Raw genomic sequence first — 18,497 nt, 5'->3', positions numbered from 1 at the left:
TACTAAAAATACAAAGTGTAGCTGAGGTGGGAGAATCACTTAACCCAAAAGGTGGAGGTTGCAATGAGCCAAGATTGCACAAGTCAACTCCAGCCTGGGTGACAGAGAGAGACTTGGTCTCAAAAAAAAAAAAGATGGCACACATAAACATTAGTGTATATCAGTGAGAGTGTTAGCTACAGTGTAGGGAAAACACTAGTGTATAGAAAACACCAATGTGTATCAGTGAGAGTGTTAGCCACAGTGTATTGAAAACAGCAGTGTGTATCAGTGAGAGTGTTAGCCACAGTGTATTGAAAACACCAGTGTGTATCAGTGAGAGTGTTAGCCACAGTGTATTGAAAACACCAGTGTGTATCAGTGAGAGTGTTAACTACAGTGTATTGAAAACACCAGTGTGTATCAGTGAGTGTTAGCCACAGTGTATTGAAAACACCAGTGTGTATCAGTGAGAGTGTTAGCTACAGTGTATTGAAAACACCAGTATCAGTGAGCGTGTTAGCTACAGTGTATGGAAAACACCAGTGTGTATCAGTGAGAGTGTTAGCTACAGTGTGTTGAAAATACCAGTGTGTATCAGTGAGAGTGTTAGCTACAGTGTATTGAAAACACCAGTGTGTATCAGTGAGAGTGTTAGCTACAGTGTATTGGAAACACCAGTATCAGTGAGCGTGTTAGCTACAGTGTATTGAAAACACCAGTGTGTATCAGTGAGAGTGTTAGCTACAGTGTATTGAAAACACCAGTATCAGTGAGCGTGTTAGCTACAGTGTATGGAAAACACCAGTGTGTATCAGTGAGAGTGTTAGCTACAGTGTGTTGAAAATACCAGTGTGTATCAGTGAGAGTGTTAGCTACAGTGTATTGAAAACACCAGTGTGTATCAGTGAGAGTGTTAGCTACAGTGTATTGGAAACACCAGTATCAGTGAGCGTGTTAGCTACAGTGTATTGAAAACACCAGTGTGTATCAGTGAGAGTGTTAGCTACAGTGTATGGAAAACACCAGTGTGTATCAGTGAGAGTGTTAGCTACAGTGTGTTGAAAATACCAGTGTGTATCAGTGAGAGTGTTAGCTACAGTGTATGGAAAACACCAGTGTGTATCAGTGAGAGTGTTAGCTACCGTGTATGGAAAACACCAGTGTGTATCAGTGAGAGTGTTAGCTACCGTGTATGGAAAGCATCAGTGTGTATCAGTGAGAGTGTTAGCTACAGTGTATTGAAAAATATCAGTTTATATTAATGCAAATGTTAGCTACAGTGTATGGAAAACACCAAATATGTTTAGATCCATTTGGTTGTAATGATTTTTCGTAATTCACTTACCGCCTTTGAAAATGCTAAGGAATCACTGGTAGGAGTTGAATACTGGTGAATAAAAACCCTTTAGCTTGCCTTTCCTATGTGACATGTCCCTCAGGAGAAAAATCATCAACAATGGGAAGTATCTCTTTATAGCAGAAGTTTAGCTAATAAATGAAGAAGAAAAGACAGAATTACAATTTTTTTTTTTTTTTTTTGAGATGGAGTTTTGCTCTGTCACCCAGACTGGAGTGCAGTGGCATGATCTTGGCTCACTGGAGCCTCCACCTCCAGGTTCAAGTGATTCTCCTGCCTCAGCCTCTTGAGTAGCTGGGATTATAGGTGCCCACCACCATGCCCAGATTTTTTTTTTTTTTTTTTTTTTTAGATGGAGGATTGCTCTGTCGCCCAGGCTGGAGTGCAGTGGCATGATCTCAGCTCACTGCAACCTCCACCTCCCAGGTTCAAGTGATTCTCCTGCCTTACCCTCCTGAGGAGCTGGGATTACAGGTATGCCACGTCTGGCTAATTTCATATTTTTAGTAGAGACAGGGTTTCATCATATTGGCCAGGCTGGTCTTGAACTCCTGACCTCAGGTGGTCTGCCTGCCTCAGCCTCCCAAAGTGCTGGGATTACAGGCATAAGCCCCTGCACCCCCTAGAGTATCATTCTTTATACCTCTTAATGGAATAACGGGATCTGGGCTTTGAGCATCAGTGGCTCTTTGACATCACACAAAGAGCAACCAAACATTATATATCTTGATGGTTAGCCCTACAATACATCATTTTGAAGAGTAGTTTTCTGAAAAACAAAACAAAGCAAACCTGAATCCCCTCAGGCTTCTACATCTAACTACCAATTTGTGGGAAATACAGGAGACAGGAAAATGTCCTTTGATACTTGTGGGTGCAATCAGCAAAATCCAAACCTTGTGAAAATCTGCAGGGAGAACAACCCAGTTTCTTTTAAGAAAAGATTACAGAGGGGGCAAAGAGAAATGGAAGAAGAAACCAGAGACTTCTTACTATCTGAGCAGGCTGGGCGCAGTGGCTTACACTGGTAATCCCAATACTTTGGGGGCTGAGGCAGGAGGATCACTTGAGCCCAGGAGTTTTAAGACCAGCCTGAGCAACATAGTGAGATCCCATCTCTATTAAAAAAAAAAAAAAAAAAAAAATGGTAGCTAGGCATGGTGGCAGGTGCCTATAGTCCCAGTCACTTGGGAGGCTGAGGTGGGAGGATCGCTTTCGTTCTAGGTTGCAGTGAGCTGTGATCATACCAGTGTACTCCAGCCTGGGCAACAGATTGAGACCCTGTATTAAACAAAGAGAATCTGAGCAACAAGGAATGGGAAAATAAAATTTAAAAACAATGCCAATAATACCTCATTATTGATTCATTAATTGTAACAAATGTATCATATTAATGTTAATAAAATGGGGAACTGGGTAAGTGGTATATGGGAGCCATGGAAACGATCTTTGCAATTTTCCTGTAAATCTAAAGCTGTCCTGAAAAGTGTAGTTTATTTTTAAAATACTATTTACAATAGCAGTTTATAACATCATTCTGTGGTTTGATTGTGTTCTCCAGAGTTTATGTGTTAGAAGCATAATCCCCATTAGTTAGAAACATAACGCAACAGTGTTGAGAGGTGGGACTTTTAAGAGGTATTAGGTGATGAGGGCTCTGTCCTCACGAATGGATTAATGTCATTATCTCAGGAGTGGGTTCGTCATAAGGGGAGTGGGTTCCTGATAGAAGGATGAGTTTACCCCTCTCCTCTCTCTTGCCCTCTCTCACCCTCTTTGCTTCTGCCCGTGGATGGCATAATAAGAAGGCCTTCACCAGATGCTGGCACCTTAATGTTAGCCTTTCAGCCTCCAGAACGATGAGAAATAAGTTTCTGCAGTCTGTGGTATTCTGTTATAGCAATACAAAACTAAGACACATCAGATACCTAGAAATACTTCTATGAAAGATATTACTATGGTTTGCCCCAGCAAATCTCATGCTGAGGCTTGTTCACCAATGTAGCAATGTGGAAAGTGGTGCCTTTAAGAGGTGATTAGATCGTTAAGATGGATAAATGTTTTCCTTATGAGACTGGGTCAGAATAGATTGATTTTCGCAGACCAATGCAAGTGACTTTTCATGAAGTGAGGCTGCCTCTCATGTTTGCAGTTTCCATATACTCCTAGTTCCCCTTCCGTTTCCCCACCATGTTTTCATGTGTCATGTAGGTCTCTCAGTCTTGAACTTCTCAGAACCATGAGCTAAATAAACCTTTTTCTCTTTGTAAATTACATAGTCTCAGGCATTCTGTTACAGCAGTACAGAATGGAGACCCTCCAAATCTCATACTGAGATGTGATTCCCAGTGTTGGAGGTGGGGCCTGATGGGAGTCATTGGATCGGTGGGTCCCTCATGAATGGTTTAACACATCCTTTATGATAAATGAGTTCTCATGTAATCTGGGGTTTCTTTTGTTTGTTTTTTGTTTTTTTCAGATGGAGTCTTGCTCTATCACCCAAGCTGGAGTGCAGTGGAAAAAAAATCTCAGCTCACTGCAGCCTCCACCTCCCAGGTTCAAACAATTCTCCTGCTCAGCCTCCCAAGTAGCTGGGATTACAGGCATGTGCCACCGCACCGGCTTTTTTTTTTTTTTTTTTTTTAACAGAGACAAGGTTTCACCATATTGCCCAGGCTGGTCTTGAACTTCTGACCTCAGGTGATCCACCCGCCTTGGCCAGCAAAAGTGCTGGATTACAGATGTGAGCTACTGCACCTGGCCAGTGATCTGGTTAAGAGTCTGATAACTCCCCCTTGTCTCTCTCTCGTGCTCCCTCACTTACCATATTATGTGTTGGCTTCCCCTTTGCCTTCTGCCATGATTGTAAACTTCCTGAAGCCCTTACCAGAAGCAGATGCTGGCCCCATGCTTCTTGTACAGCCTGCAGAACTATGAGCCAGAATAACCCACTCTTCTCTATAAATTATGTCGCCTCAGGTGTTTCTAGGAATGCAAGAATGGACTAACAGAGTGGGCTCAGGTAGACATGAGACCTCCACCGTGAAAATGACACAGCGTTGCTGAGTGAAACCAAAGGCATGAATAAGTGAAGAGTTACGCCACGTTCGTAGATTGAAGATTCCTTGTTAAGATGTTCCTTCTCTGTGAAATGATATATAGACTCAACACAATTCTTTTATCAAAATTCCAGCAGGCTATTTTGAAGACAGAGAAAAGAAAAATTTACAGAGAAATTCAGAGGGTCTAGTAACCAAACAATATTGAAAAAGAAGAAAAAGCTTGGATGATTTACACTACCTGATTTTAAAACTCACAATAAAGCTGTAGTAATCACAGACGAATTAATGGAGTGGAGTAAGGAGTCTAAAAAAACACCCATGTGTATATGGTCGTTTGATTTTTCCACAGAGATACCAAGCAAGTTAAAGAGAGAAAAGAAACCTAATGATCACGGCTGTATCAGCTTATTATACACATGGAAAACAGCCTCAATCCCTGACTCATATCATACACAAAAATGAATTCAAGGTGATCAGAGATTTAAATGTAAATCCCAGAACCATAAGGCTTTTAGAAGAAAAACAGGAAAAGATCCTCATAACCTTTAGTAGACAGAGATTCCTTGGTCTAGATACAGGTACTCTCCATAAAAGGAAAAAAAGTTCAATAAGTTGGCCTTCATCAAAAGTAAAATTTTCTGTTCATCAGAAGACTCCATTAAGAAAATTGATAAGCTACAGACTGAGGAAAAATATTTGCATCGCATAAAACCGATGAAAGACTTGTATTCAGGATACATAGGAACCTCTAATAATCCTTAAAAAAGGCCATCATTCCAACTGAAAATGGGCAAAAGGCTTGAACAGGCATTTCACAAAAGGCAATAGACACATTTTGGGAGGCCGAGTCAGGAGGATCACTTGAGCCCAGGAGTTCAAAACCAGCCTGGACAACACAAGGAGGCCCCATCTCTACCCCTCCAAAAAATGCTTAAATTCTTTAAATTAGCTGGGCATGGTGACGCGTGCCTATAATCCCAGCCACTTGGGGAGCTGAGCAGGAGAATTGCATGAGCCCAGGAGTTGGAGGTTGCAGTAAGCTATGATGGCACCACTGCACTCCAGTCTGGGTGACAGAATGAGACCCTGCCTCAAAAAAATACATATATGTATACACAGATGTTTAATCAGTGAAGGAAAAGGTGCTCATTATCATTAATCTATCATTAATCACCAGGGAAATGTAAATTAAACTTGGGAGACAGGAATGACTATTAAGTCAAAAGAATTACAGCATCAAATATCAGCAAGGGTGTGGAACATCTGAAATTCTGACATAATGCCATCATGGATCAGTGAAGATATGGAACATCTGGAATTCTCACATAATGACAGCATTACGTATCACTGAGGATGTGGAACATCTGGAATTCTCACATGAATGACATCAGCAAGGATGTGGAACATCTGGAATTCTGACATAATGACTAGTATCAGCAAGGATGTGGAACATCTGGAATTCCGGCAGAATGACACGTATCAGTGAGGATGTGGGACATCTGGAATTCTGGCAGAATGACAACATCATGTATTGGCGAGGATGTGGAACATTGGGAATTCTGACATAAGAATGACATCACGTATTGGCGAGATGTAGAACATCTAGAATTCTGACAAGAATAACAGCATCACATGTTGATGAGGATGTGGAACATCTGAAATTCTGACATATGAATGACATCACGCATCGGTGAGGATGTGGAACATCTGGAATTCTCACATATTGACAACATCATCTATTGGTGAGGATGTGGAGCATCGGGAGTTCTAACATAAAGAATGACACACAAAAAATCGAAAACAAAAAGAATGACATGACATATTGGCGAGGATGTGGAACATCAGGAGTTCTAACATAAGAATGACAGCATCACGTGTTGGTGAGGTGGAACATCTGGAATTCTGACAGAATGACAACATATTGGCGAGGATGTGGAACATCAGGAGTTCTGACATAAGAATGACAGCATCATGTGTTGGTGAGTATGTGGAACATCTGGAATTCTGACAGAATTACAGCCTCACATTGGCGAAGATGTAGAACATCAGGAATTCTGACATCAGAATGACATCACGTATCAGCAAGGATGTGGAACATTGGGAATTCTGACATAATAACATGACATCAGCGAGGATGTGAAACATCTGGAATTCTGACATAAGAATGACAGTATCACGTAGCGGCAAGGATGTGGAACCTCAGGAATTCTGACAGAATGACATCACGTATCTGCGAGGTTGTGGAACATCTGGAATTCAGACATAAGAATGACAGCATCACATATCAGCGAGGCTGTGGAACATCTGGAATTCTGACATAACATGTATCGATGAGGGTATGGAACATCGGGAATTGTGAGATAAAGAATGACACGAAAAAACGAAAACAAAAAAAGTGACAACATTAAGTATCAGTGAGGACGTGGAACATCTGGAATTCTGACAATGGCAGCATCACATATCAGTGAGGATGTGGAACATCTGGAATTCTGACATGACAGCATCACATTGGTGAGGATGTGGAACATCTGGAATTCGGACATAAGAATGATGTATCTGTGAGGATGTGGAACATCTGGAATTCAGACAAGAATGACAGCATCACATATCAGCAAGGATGTAGAACATCAGGAATTCTGACAGAATGACATCACGTATCTGTAAGGATGTGGAACATCTGGAATTCAAAAATGACAGCATCATATATCAGCGAGGATGTGGAACATATGGAATTCTGACATAATGACAACATCATGTATTGGCGAGTATGTGGAACATCGGAAATTGTGAGATAAAGAATGACACACAAACGAAAACAAAGAATGACAACGTTATCGGCGAGGACATGGAACATCTGGAATTCTGACATGACAACATCACGTGTTGGTGAGGATATGGAACATCTGGAATTCTGACGTAAGAATGACAAGTATCAGCAAGGATGTGGAACACCTGGAATTGTGACATAATGACAGCATCATGTATCAGCGAGGATGTGGAACATCTGGAATTCTGACAAGAATGACAAGTATCGGTGAGGATGTGGAACATCTGGAATACTGACAGAATGACAGCATCACGTATCGGCGAAGATGTGGAACATCTGGAATTCTGACATAATGACAGGTATCAGGGAGGATGTGGAACATCTGGAATGCAGACAAGAATGACAGCATGTTATCAGCGAGGATGTGGAACATCTGGAATTCTGACAAAGAATGACACACAAAAACAAAAAGAATGACAACATTAAGTATCAGTGAGAATGTGGACCATCTGGAATTCTGACAGGATGACAACATGTATCAGTGAGGATGTGGAACATCCGGAATGCTGACAATGACAAGGATCGGTGAGGATGTGGAGCATCTGGAATTCTGACATGTTGGTGTGGAGAATATAAGCCAAGATACTCATTTTCAAAAGCAGCTTGGCAGTTTCTTATAAAACCTTATGATCTAGCAATGGCAGGATCAAATTCCCAGGTATTTACCCAAGAAAAATGAAAACATAAGAGGTATACAAGGAAATTTATAGTAGCCCCATTCATAGTGGCCTAAAATTGGAAGCAACCTAAATGTTCTTCAACAAGAGAATGGCTGGCAAGTTGTGGTGTCTGTACAATGGACCACTATTTAGCAATAAAATGGATGAACTGCTCATATACACACCAATAGGATGAGTCTCAGAAATATGTTGAAAGAAGCCTCACATCAAGAGTACATGCTGTCTAATCCCATTTACATTAATTAGTCCCCTTTATCTGTGGGAGATGCATTCCAAGCCCCCAAGTGGGTGCCTGAAAGCACAGATGGTACCAAACCCTGTACGTGGTACACACTTTTTCCTGCACGGTAACAGGTGAGGAGTGTAAACAACACAGATAGCTGGACACAGGATTCACCTCCCAAGCGGGACAGAGCAGGATGGCACAAGAGTTCATTGCGATACTCGGGATGGCTTGCAATTTAACGTGTATAGATTGCTTATTTCTAGAATTTTTCCATTTAATATATTTGGACTGTGGTTGGCTATACGTAACTGAAACTGTACAAAGCGAAACTTCACATAAAGTGGGGGCTACTATATATAAAATTCAAATCCTATACAGGCAAAACCAATCTGTGGTAATAGAAATCAGATAGTATGAGGGTAGAGTTGATTTGAAAGGGGTTGAGGAGCATGAGAGTACTTTCTGGGGGAATGGAAATGTTCAATATCTTGTTGTTATTCGTGAGTACATGGGTGTGTATGACTGTCAAACTTATCTAACTAAACACTAGAGATGTGTATGTTTTCCACGTGTTAATTATATATATTTTTTAAAGAGACTTGAGAGGCTGGGCATGGTGGCTGACACCTGGCATGTTGGGGGCTGAGACGGGTGGATCACAAGGTCAAGAGTTCAGGACCAGCCTGGCCAACACATTGAAACCTCGTCTCCACTACAAATACAAAAATTTGCCAGGCGTGGTGGCGGGCACCTATAATTCCAGCTACTCAGGAGGCTGAGGCAAGATAATTGCTTGAACCCAGGAGGGAGAGGTTGCAGTGAGCCAAGACTGAGGACAGAGCGAGACTCCATCTCAAAAAACAGAGCAACTTGAGAGACATATTAACCAATTGCTATATGTGATCTTTATTTGGATCTTGATGAAAACAGACTTTTTGAGATAGGGTCTCACTCAGTCACCCAGGCTGGAGTCCAGTGGTGTCATTATAGCTCACTGTGGCCTTGATCCCCTGGGCTCAAGCAACCCTCCTGCCTCAGCCTCCACCGAGCCCAGCTAGTTTTGTTTGTGCGTTTGCTTTTGTAAAGACAGTGTCTCAGTGTGTTGCACGGTCTGTCCTCAAACTTCTGGCCTCAGGCGATCTCCTCACCTCAACCTTCCAAAATTCTAGTGCATGAGCCACTGCACCCAGCCAGAATAAACCATTTAGAAAATGGTAAGAGAATGAGGGAACTGTGGTTACTGACTGGATAGATATGTGCTGACTGATATATTTTTTAGACATGATAATGGTTTTGAGCTTATTTTTTTTTCAGGAGTGCTTCTCTTTCAGAGATGCATATTGAAACATTTACAGATGATATGATAGAATTCTAGGATTTGCTTCAAAGTAATTGAAGGGATGGGAGAATATGTGAGGATGTAAATCAGACAAGACTGGCTGTGTCATGACAGTTGGTGATGCTGGCCTTGGCGCATGTTACTGTTCTCTGTGTTTTTGTAGATGTTTGAAATTTTTCCTATTAAATAGTTTAAGTGATACGCATTCCTAAAAAGTTTCAAATGTCATAGGAACCATACACATATGGGATGAAATTCCCCATCATCTAACCCTTCAGAGCAACCGCCATTTACTTTATCAGATTTCAAACAGTTTTTGGTTGTATCTTTTTAAATAAAATGGGCCTGTGCTCTGCATATGGTTCCACAACAAAGCAGCATTGTTTTGTTTTTACCTCAGTCCGGACATCTTTCCACATCAGTATTGCCTCAGCCTTTTTAACACCTGCAAGGTTGTTCCATTCATTCATTTTTTCCTTCAAGACATCTTCAGTAAGCACTTACTGTGCACCAAGCACCATATTTGGTGCTAATTAACAGAGGTGAACAGAGCAGTTTCTTTCTGGCATGGAACTTAAACCTATTAGGGGAGCCAGGTAATAAGAAAGCCAGCCAGCTGAGATGGAACTTCAGTTTTGTGATATTAGGAAAGAAACATACTTGGCAGTGCTAGAATAAGAGAGTTGTCTACTGAAGTGGGTAGTCACGGAGGGCCTCTCTGAAGAGGTGAGACTGAGGCAGGGACCCGGGGCCTAGGGAAGGAGACTGCCATGTGAGGAACCTGCAGGGCTTGGAAAGGGGGAGTAGGGCCAAGCAGAGCGACGAAGAAGGAAGTGTGAGGTACGAAGGTCCTGAGAGTGAAGGACCCTGGTGTGTCCCAGAAGTTTAAAAGGCCAGCATAACTGAGGCCTAGCAGGGAAGGTGGAAAGTAGCAAGACGGGGCCAGACAGGTGGCAGGACCCAGTTCACAGTCAGGAGTTTGATTTTTATTTTTGGTGTCATAGGAAGAGGCTGCTGAAGAGTTGAAGCATTATACTCCTGTGCCATAATTTGTTTTATCAGTCCCTTGTAAATATGTACGTAGATTGTTTCCAGCTTTTCAGTAATATAAAACCACACCAGCATGTAGGCTTTATAACAGTATTGATCCGTTTTGCTCACTGAGTACCTCTCTTACTGTGTTACACAGCCTGAAAAAGTGGGCTTTCAGTAAATATTGGTTGAATTAATGAATACTGCAAAAATACTTGCATATCTTTATACGTTATTCCCCTTATTTCATTGAAATGCATTTCTAGTTGTGAAATTGCTGGTTTAGGCAGTATATGTATTTACAATTTTGCTTTTTGAATAAATTGCCTTCGAAAAGGTTATACTAATTTATGCTCCCCAACAGCATTTTCACATTTAAGACAAAACGTTAGTTATCCCAGCTGGGCGCGGTGGCTCACATCTGTAATCCCAGCACTTTGGGAAGCCAAGGTGCGTGGATCACCTGAGGTCAGAAGTTTGAGACCAGCCTGACCAACATGGCGAGACCCCATCTCTACTAAAAATACAAAGTTAGCCGTGCATGGTGGTGCGCGCCTGTAATCCCAGCTACTCAGGAGGCTGAGGCAGAAGAATGCTTGGACCTGGGAAGCAGAGGTTGCAGTGAACCAAGATCATGCCACTGCACTGCAGCCTTGGCAACAAGAAGGAAACTCCATCTCAAAAAAAAAAAAAAAAAAAAAAAGATAAAACATTAGCTATTCTTAGAGTTTGTGTAATAGGCTTACAGTGCTAGATTAATGAACTCCCAGGGATGTTTTTAAGGATTTACAAGTCCAGGTCTGGTTGTATTTTCCTTTGAGCTCAGGAGCATGTTGACCGTTTCTGTCCCAGGCTGTAGGCTAATGACAGCAGGGATGGCATCTCGGTCCCCAGCTGTAGGCTGATGACAGCAGGGACCGCATCTCTGTCCCAGTCTATAGGCTGATGACAGCAGGGACTGAGTCTTGGTCCCAGGCTGTAGGCTGATGGCGGCAAGGACTACATTTCTTTTGTTTACCACTGTATCCCCAACGCCTTAATGAGGTTCTCGGCCCATAGCATCCACTGACTACTTCGTCTAGTTTTACTGCTGCTCACCACCAAAGGTTTCCAGTGTGAGTGGGCAAGTCTGTATTTCATGCGGCAGGGAGTATCTTAAAATCAGAGTCTTTTCAGAACGAATTGATGTGAATTATTGATGTGTCATAAGAAACAAGTACAACACCATGCTGAAGGGCACGGGCTCTGGAGGAGGTTTGATTCCTGGCCCTCCCACTTCTGCCTTGGGTAGGCCCCTTCTCTATGTTCTCATCTGTGAAACGAGGATGATAATAGAATCTTCCTCATAAGATTGTAAGAACTAAAAGTGTCTGGAATTATGCCTGAATCATTAAACTCAGTAAATATTAACTATTATGATTGTGATACTTTGGATAATCATTAACCGTGTCTTTTTCTCCCATTTTCCAACAGCTAGAAGAAAAACTCAAAGAAAAAGTGGATATAAGTCTGATTGAGCGAATCAATCTGACTGGAGAGATGGACACATTTAGCACGTACGTACCTCTCAAATGTATGTACCTTGCACACGTACGTGCCTCACACACATGTACCTCGCACATATACATACCTGGCACACGTATGTACCTCGCACACACTTGCTCACCACCTGCCCTCTCTCTGCTACCCAGCAGCATGTCTAAGTCTGACCGAGTGAATCAGTCTGACTGGAGAGATGGACACATTCAGCACGTGTGCACCTCGCACGCGTACTACATACCTCGCACACACCTTCTCACCACCTATCCTTTCTCTGCTACCCAGCAGCATGCCTCAGGCTGTTGGCTTCAGCCACTGCAGGACCTAAGAGGTTTCTGTCAGGTCAGAATTTGTCCCTACAGGGCACTAAGAAGCAGCCTCAGAACTGGTGCCTCTGCCATGTGCCTCCTCAAATGAAGTTGTGCTTTTAGCTTATGGGGCCTTTATTGTCTCACTGTGAAGAAGAACTGCAGAGAAGACATTCTCCCTTGGCCATCCCTGATCTTCTCCTGCCTAAACCCACAGAAGGCCAGGCCTACCTTCAGTGTTTTAAAGTAGAAAGTAGAAAGGGCTTGATTTTAGCCACTGAGGGTGTGAGAGTGTGGGGTGGCAGGGGCTCGTCTGGGAAGTTCAAGCAGTACAGCCTCCTTTCCCTGTTAGGACCGTGTGGCATTTTCGTTGTGGTCATTTGCTGTTCCACTGCCATTAAATGAGACAGGCATGGGCCAAGCCTCAGCTTTCACATCAGCCATTTACTGAGGAAAATAAAAATTCTCTTCTTAGTTTATTTCCCCCACTTCTCTTAACTTTTTATTTTCTTCAGTTCTTTTGGAGGAAGATGTGAGCAGGGATACTGGGGGTGGGGACTGGGGAGACGGGCCAGGGACCCTGTGTCCTGATGGGGTGAGGACACACCCAGGTAAAACCAGGACATGAAGAAGGAGCCGGACGGCTCCTCCACTGTCATTCATTACAGCTCAGACTTCGCTGATGAAACAATGAATCTGAGTTTTACACAGGCCCTAAAACATTTGGAAGGGGCTGTGTCAGTCATTCAGACGGCTGTGTTTGAAGGGTGACCACAGTGATTTGTTTGATTTGCAGCGTCATCTCCAGTAGTATTCAGCTGCTGGTTCAGGATCTGGATGCTGCCTGTGATCCTGCCCTGACCGCCATGAGCAAGGTAAGGTCTTGGGAAACGGCATCTTAAAAACTTCAGGAGCAGCCCAAGGTCTGTAGCTTCTCCGGGCTCTTCAGAGTTTAAAGGATTGGCTGGGAGGAGGATGGAAAGGCCCCACGAGTTTCTTAAAGCACTCACTTTATGCTGCTCCCTGAGTGTGGTCAGTTGCTTGTCCTTTTAGGATGAGACAGAGCATCACAGTATTGGAAGATGGCAAAAAAAAAAAAAAAAAAAGATGAAGTGAATGTGTTTGATGAGTCTAAAGGAGATACTGTCTGTGGTTTATTTTTATTTTTTAGAGACAGGGTCTCTTTGTCACTCAGGTTGGAGGGCAGTGGTGCCATCGTGGCTCACTGCAGCCTTGACCCTTGAATTGTCAGTCCTCTTGCCTCAGCCTCCCGGGTAGCCGAGACCACAGGCACATGACACTGCGTCCAGCTACTTTTTAAATTTTTTGTAGAGCTACGAGTCTTGCTGTGTTGCCCAAGCTGGTCTTGAGCTCTTGGCTTCAGGCATTCATCCTGCCGAGGCCTCCCAAAGTGCTGGGATTACAGGCATGAGCCACTGTGCCCAGCTGAGATGGCTTTGATTAGCATCTGACACATGCTGAAAACCTTGGTGTGGTCTCACCAGAATGGGTGTTTGCGGTAGTGCTTAGAGCAGTAACTTCTGACTCATTCATTCTTGCCCAGTGAGAGGTTTTTCCGACTCTTTCTGAGTTCTGGTGCCAATGCAAGATTATTTGATCAGGTTGTGAACTCTAGTTTTCTAATACCGTGGTGGCCCATCAGTCAGCCTCTGGCCCTCAAAGTCCCCTCCTTTGACACTTACCAAGTGCTACCTCATGTTCCTATTTTTGGCTTTTATGTGCCTGTGCCTTTTCCCAAATAAATGTAAATTCCGTAAGTGCACAGACCATGTCTTTCTGTTTTCTTTCTTTCTTTCTTTTTTTGAGACGTAGTTTCACTCTTGTTGCCCAGGCTGGAGTATAGTGGCGTGATGTTGACTCACTGCAACCTCACCTCCTGTGTTCAAGCGATTCTCCCGCCTCAGCCTCCTGAGTAGCTGGGATTACAGGCATGCGCCAACACCAGGTCCAGCTAATTTTTGTATTTGTAATATAAACGGAATTTTTCCATGTTAGCCAGGCTGGTCTCGAACTCCTGACCTTAGGTGATCTGCCCGCCTCGACCTCCCAAAGTGCTGGAATAACAGGCATGAGCCACCACACGCAGCCTAGACCATGGCTTTTACCACTCTTATCTCTCATGTAGCCTTGAATATGGAAGACTCACTTTTGTTGAAGTCGGAAATGGGCCTTTTTTATGGCAAACCCAAATCACAGGAAGCTGCTACTCTAGAAGTTTGTAGAGGAGAGTCGCCAGACTAGGGCCTGGGAACCAAATCTTGTCTACTGCTCATTTGTGAAAATAAAGTTTTATTGGAGTACAGCCATGTTCCTTTATTTACTTATGGCTGCCTTTTTGCAATACACTGGTAGAATTGAGTCATTGCAGTGGAGACTGTGTAGCCCACAAAGCTAAAAAGAAAAGTAAGATATTTACTCTGACTCTTTGTAGAAAGTGTTTGCCAATGTCTGCTCTAGAGTCATAGGCTCTTGTAGCATTCTTGGAAATTCTGGAGAAGGAATTTCTTGGGGTTGTACTGGCCAGTAGCAGAGGGCAGTGGGAGGAATACTCAATATGGAGTCAGACAGACCTAACTCTTCCCATGTTTCCTGTGGGCATTGAGCAAATCACTTCACCTGTGTGGACCAACATGATATCACTTGGGCCCACAGCCCTGTGTAGACTGTGGATCTTTGCATCCCAGAATCCCTGTAAGGACGGAACATGGATCGGATTGGCCCAGCCCCAGGCACATAGTGAATGTTCATTTCTGGCGTAGCCCCAGGCACATAGTGAATGTTCATTCCTGGTGTAGCCCCAGGCATGTAGTGAGTGCTCATTCCTGGTGTAGCCCCAGGCACGTAGTGTGTGTTCATTCCTGGTGTGGCCCCAGGCACACAGTGAGTCTTCATTCCTGGTCTATGGTTAGGCACATAATGAGTGCTCATTCCTGGTGTAGCCCCAGGCACATAGTGTGTGCTCATTCCTGGTGTAGCCCCAGGCACATAGTGAGAGCTCATTCCTGGTGTAGCCACAGGCATGTAGTGAGTGGTCATTCCTGGTGTAGCCCCAGGCACATAGTTCTCATTAAATGCTAGCTCCCTCTCCCACTCATCAGGAGGCCTGACCGTGTTATAAGGTTGTGTAAGCAGACATTTGGTCTGAATTTGGTTTTGCAGTAGATTGTAAATATTTGACCAAAATGTAGGCTTTAGAGTTTTATGAACTGAAGTGGCAATCCTAAAATAGCTGATGTCACAGTTTTATTCCAAAAGCTGATCTTTTCACCAGTCCAGTCCTGACAGGTACGTCCAGTATTCTGTGTTCAGAGCAGGACACTCTGAGCAGGCAGATTGAGGCCAACCCTCTTTGGAAGAACAGGCTCTAAGGATGCGTTTGCAGGCTCTCATTGTCCCCTTGCTGCTGGTGAGCGCTCTCTGCATCCTGAATGTGATCTGTTCCAGCTGCCATCTCTCCTGAACTGCCACACACTTTAGGTTGGAATGCAGCTGGTAAAAGAATTTTTACACTTACCAAAGGAAGAGTGGAATTTTTTTTTCTCAATAAAATCACAGTTGGAAGGGGTTTAACACTGCAGGTGTTGCTTATGAACTGTTAGTTCATTCAGTGGATTTCCCTCAAATCCTGCCCCGTCCCACCATCCCCTCCTCCCCATACCCACACCAACAAACAGTAACAGAGACTGTGTCCCCAGAGTCCTTTGTTTATATCACAGGAAAACCACAGACTTGGGAACACCGCAGCTGGGAGGCCATTACTTTTTGTCTGAGTCTTCTGGGGTTCTAGCAAAATGAAATCCATGTGATGGAAATAAACAAGCCAAGTCATCACAAATCGATTCAACACACTGTCTGTTATTTGTACCTGCATCCTGTTTTGTATAGTTTCTTCTCGGATTTTTAGAAACTTTTGTGATCATGGTTATTTCTATCTCTGATTCTATCATTTTTGCTGCTCGTTGAACAGTTCAGTTCAGACTGCCCAGCACAGTGCTGGGATCTGCGAGGCTCAGAAAGGCGTAAACCTTTTCAAGATGTTTGGATTCCAGTAGGTGAGGGGCAAGGGATGTGTAAGATGAGAGCAGTGCCCAGTAACTTTAATAGAAGAGATGAGGAAATCAGTGCCATAAGAAAAGTACAAAACACACCCTCTGTAAAGAAGGAGGAGTTCACATCCAGGTGGGAGGCAAGGAAGGCCTTCACAAGGAAGCGGTGTTTGAAATAGATCAGGGCGAAGTGTTAAATAGAATCTGTGATCAGGAGCACGTTTCACACAGAGTGGAAACATGAGCAAAGTTCTGTGATGTGAAGAAAACGAAAGCGTTTGGTTGAAACTGCTATTCTCATAGGGGCTTCCTCAGGCTGCTCCTCCTGTACTTGGACTGACACAGTTAAGATTGGAAACGAGGCTGCCCTCACGGAGTCTAGACCCTGCTGGGAGGAAAACTGAGAACAACCAATACTGTAAATAAATGTATCTTATAAATGTAAAAAGGACTGTTGGCTTACCGCCATGGAGTGCAGTTGTTGGATGATTCTGAGTTGACAGAAGGAGGCTTCCCTGACAAGATGGATTGAACCAGGCAACTTGGTGATACTCTCCTGGGAGGCTCATTCTCACAGAAGGCACCCCATGGCGTCCTCCTTGGCTGGCATATAGCATGTTCACTGTCTGCCTCTTCACTGCATTGCCACTCACTCCTGAGTGTATACCCTCTTCTGCAGCTATAGCCATGTTCACTTCCCTGAATGTGCACTGTTCTTTTGTGGCTTCCGTGCCTTTCCTCATTTTATTCTTTCTGCCCAGAATTTTCTTCCTGCTATGGTCTACCCAAGGAGCACATCCGTTAAGATTGAGTTCAAATGTCTGCCCCTGTTTAAAAGCCACAGAATTCACCCTTTTGAGGTGTATAGTTGGCCAGGTGCAGTAGCTCACACCTATAATCCCAGCACTTTGGGAGGATGAGGAGGGCGAATTATTTGAGGTCAGGAGTTTGAGACCAGCCTGGCCAGCTTGGGGAGACCCTATCTACTAAAAATACAAAAAAATTGCTGGGTGTGGTGGTGCATGCCTGTAGTCCCAGCTACTCAGGAGGCTGAGGTAGGAGAATCGCTTGAATCTGGGAGGCGGACTTTGCACTGAGTTGAGATTGCATCGCTGCACTTCAGCCTGGTGACAGAGCGAGACTTTGTCTCATAAATAAATAAATAAAATATACAGTGTAGTTGTTGTTGGTATATTCACAATGTCATGAAACTACTACCACCATCTAGTTTCAGAACATCTTCATCACTTCAGAAAGGAACCCCATGCCTGTCAGCAGTCCTCCATTACCCTGGCACTGTTAGTCTACTTGCCGTCTCTGGGTTTACCTCTTCTGGACATTTCACATCATAGACTCACACGGCATGTGGCATCTTGTGCCTGGCTCTCCGCTCAGCGTCGTATTTTCAGGAAACGTTCATGGTGGAGCATGTGTCAGCACTTCATTCCTTTTGTTGCTGAATAATGTGCCGTCGTATGGATAGACCACATTTTGTTTATTTATTTATCAGTTGGACATTTGAGTTACTTCTTTGTAATTTTGAATAATGCCGTGAACATTCATGTACAAGTTTTCGTGTGAACATGTTTTAAGTTCTCATCAATATGTACCTAAAGGCCAGGTGTGTTGTCTCACACCTGTAATCCCGGCACTTTGGGAGGCCTAGTTGGGCAGATCACCTGAGGTCAGGAGTTCAAGACCAGCCTGGCCAATATGGTGAAACCCTGTCTTTACTAAAAATACAAAAATTAGCCAGGCGTGGTAGTGCACGCCTGTAATCCCAGCTACTTGGGAGGCTGAGGCAGGAGAATTGCTTGAACCCAGGAGGCGGAGGTTGCATTGAGCCAAGATCGTGCCACTGTACTCCAGCCTGGGCAACAGAGGGAGACTCTGTCTCAAAGAAAACAAAACAAAAAAAAAAAACCAACAAAGAAAAAACACGTACTTAAGGAATGGGACTGCAAGAGCCGTGTGGTCAATTTATGTTTAACAGTTCGAGAAACTGCCAAACGGTTTTCTAAAATGACTATGCCATTGTACATTTCCATCAGTAAAGTGTAAGGGATTCAGTTTCTCCA

General features: G+C 43.6%; 1 protein-coding gene across 6 annotated transcripts in view; it reads left to right on the top strand.

Annotated features, from left to right (window-relative positions):
- Positions 1-18,497, top strand: part of VPS53 (VPS53 subunit of GARP complex) — a 176,595-nt gene that overhangs the window by 120,985 nt on the left and 37,113 nt on the right. For all 6 annotated transcript variants that reach the window (XR_012514579.1, XM_039476537.2, XM_003929324.4 and 3 more), the window contains 2 exons: positions 11,979-12,061; positions 13,149-13,227. Coding sequence is in view for 5 of the 6 variants with exons in the window: in XM_039476537.2 (XP_039332471.1) it covers positions 11,979-12,061; positions 13,149-13,227 (162 nt within the window). In the remaining variant the exon portion in view is untranslated. The remainder of the gene's footprint in view (positions 1-11,978; positions 12,062-13,148; positions 13,228-18,497) is intronic.

Source organism: Saimiri boliviensis, chromosome 17, assembly GCF_048565385.1.
Source record: "Saimiri boliviensis isolate mSaiBol1 chromosome 17, mSaiBol1.pri, whole genome shotgun sequence".
In the NCBI taxonomy this organism is placed as follows: domain Eukaryota; kingdom Metazoa; phylum Chordata; class Mammalia; order Primates; family Cebidae; genus Saimiri; species Saimiri boliviensis.
Note: the sequence above shows the minus strand (reverse complement) of the source record. Positions and strands in the feature narration are given on the sequence as shown.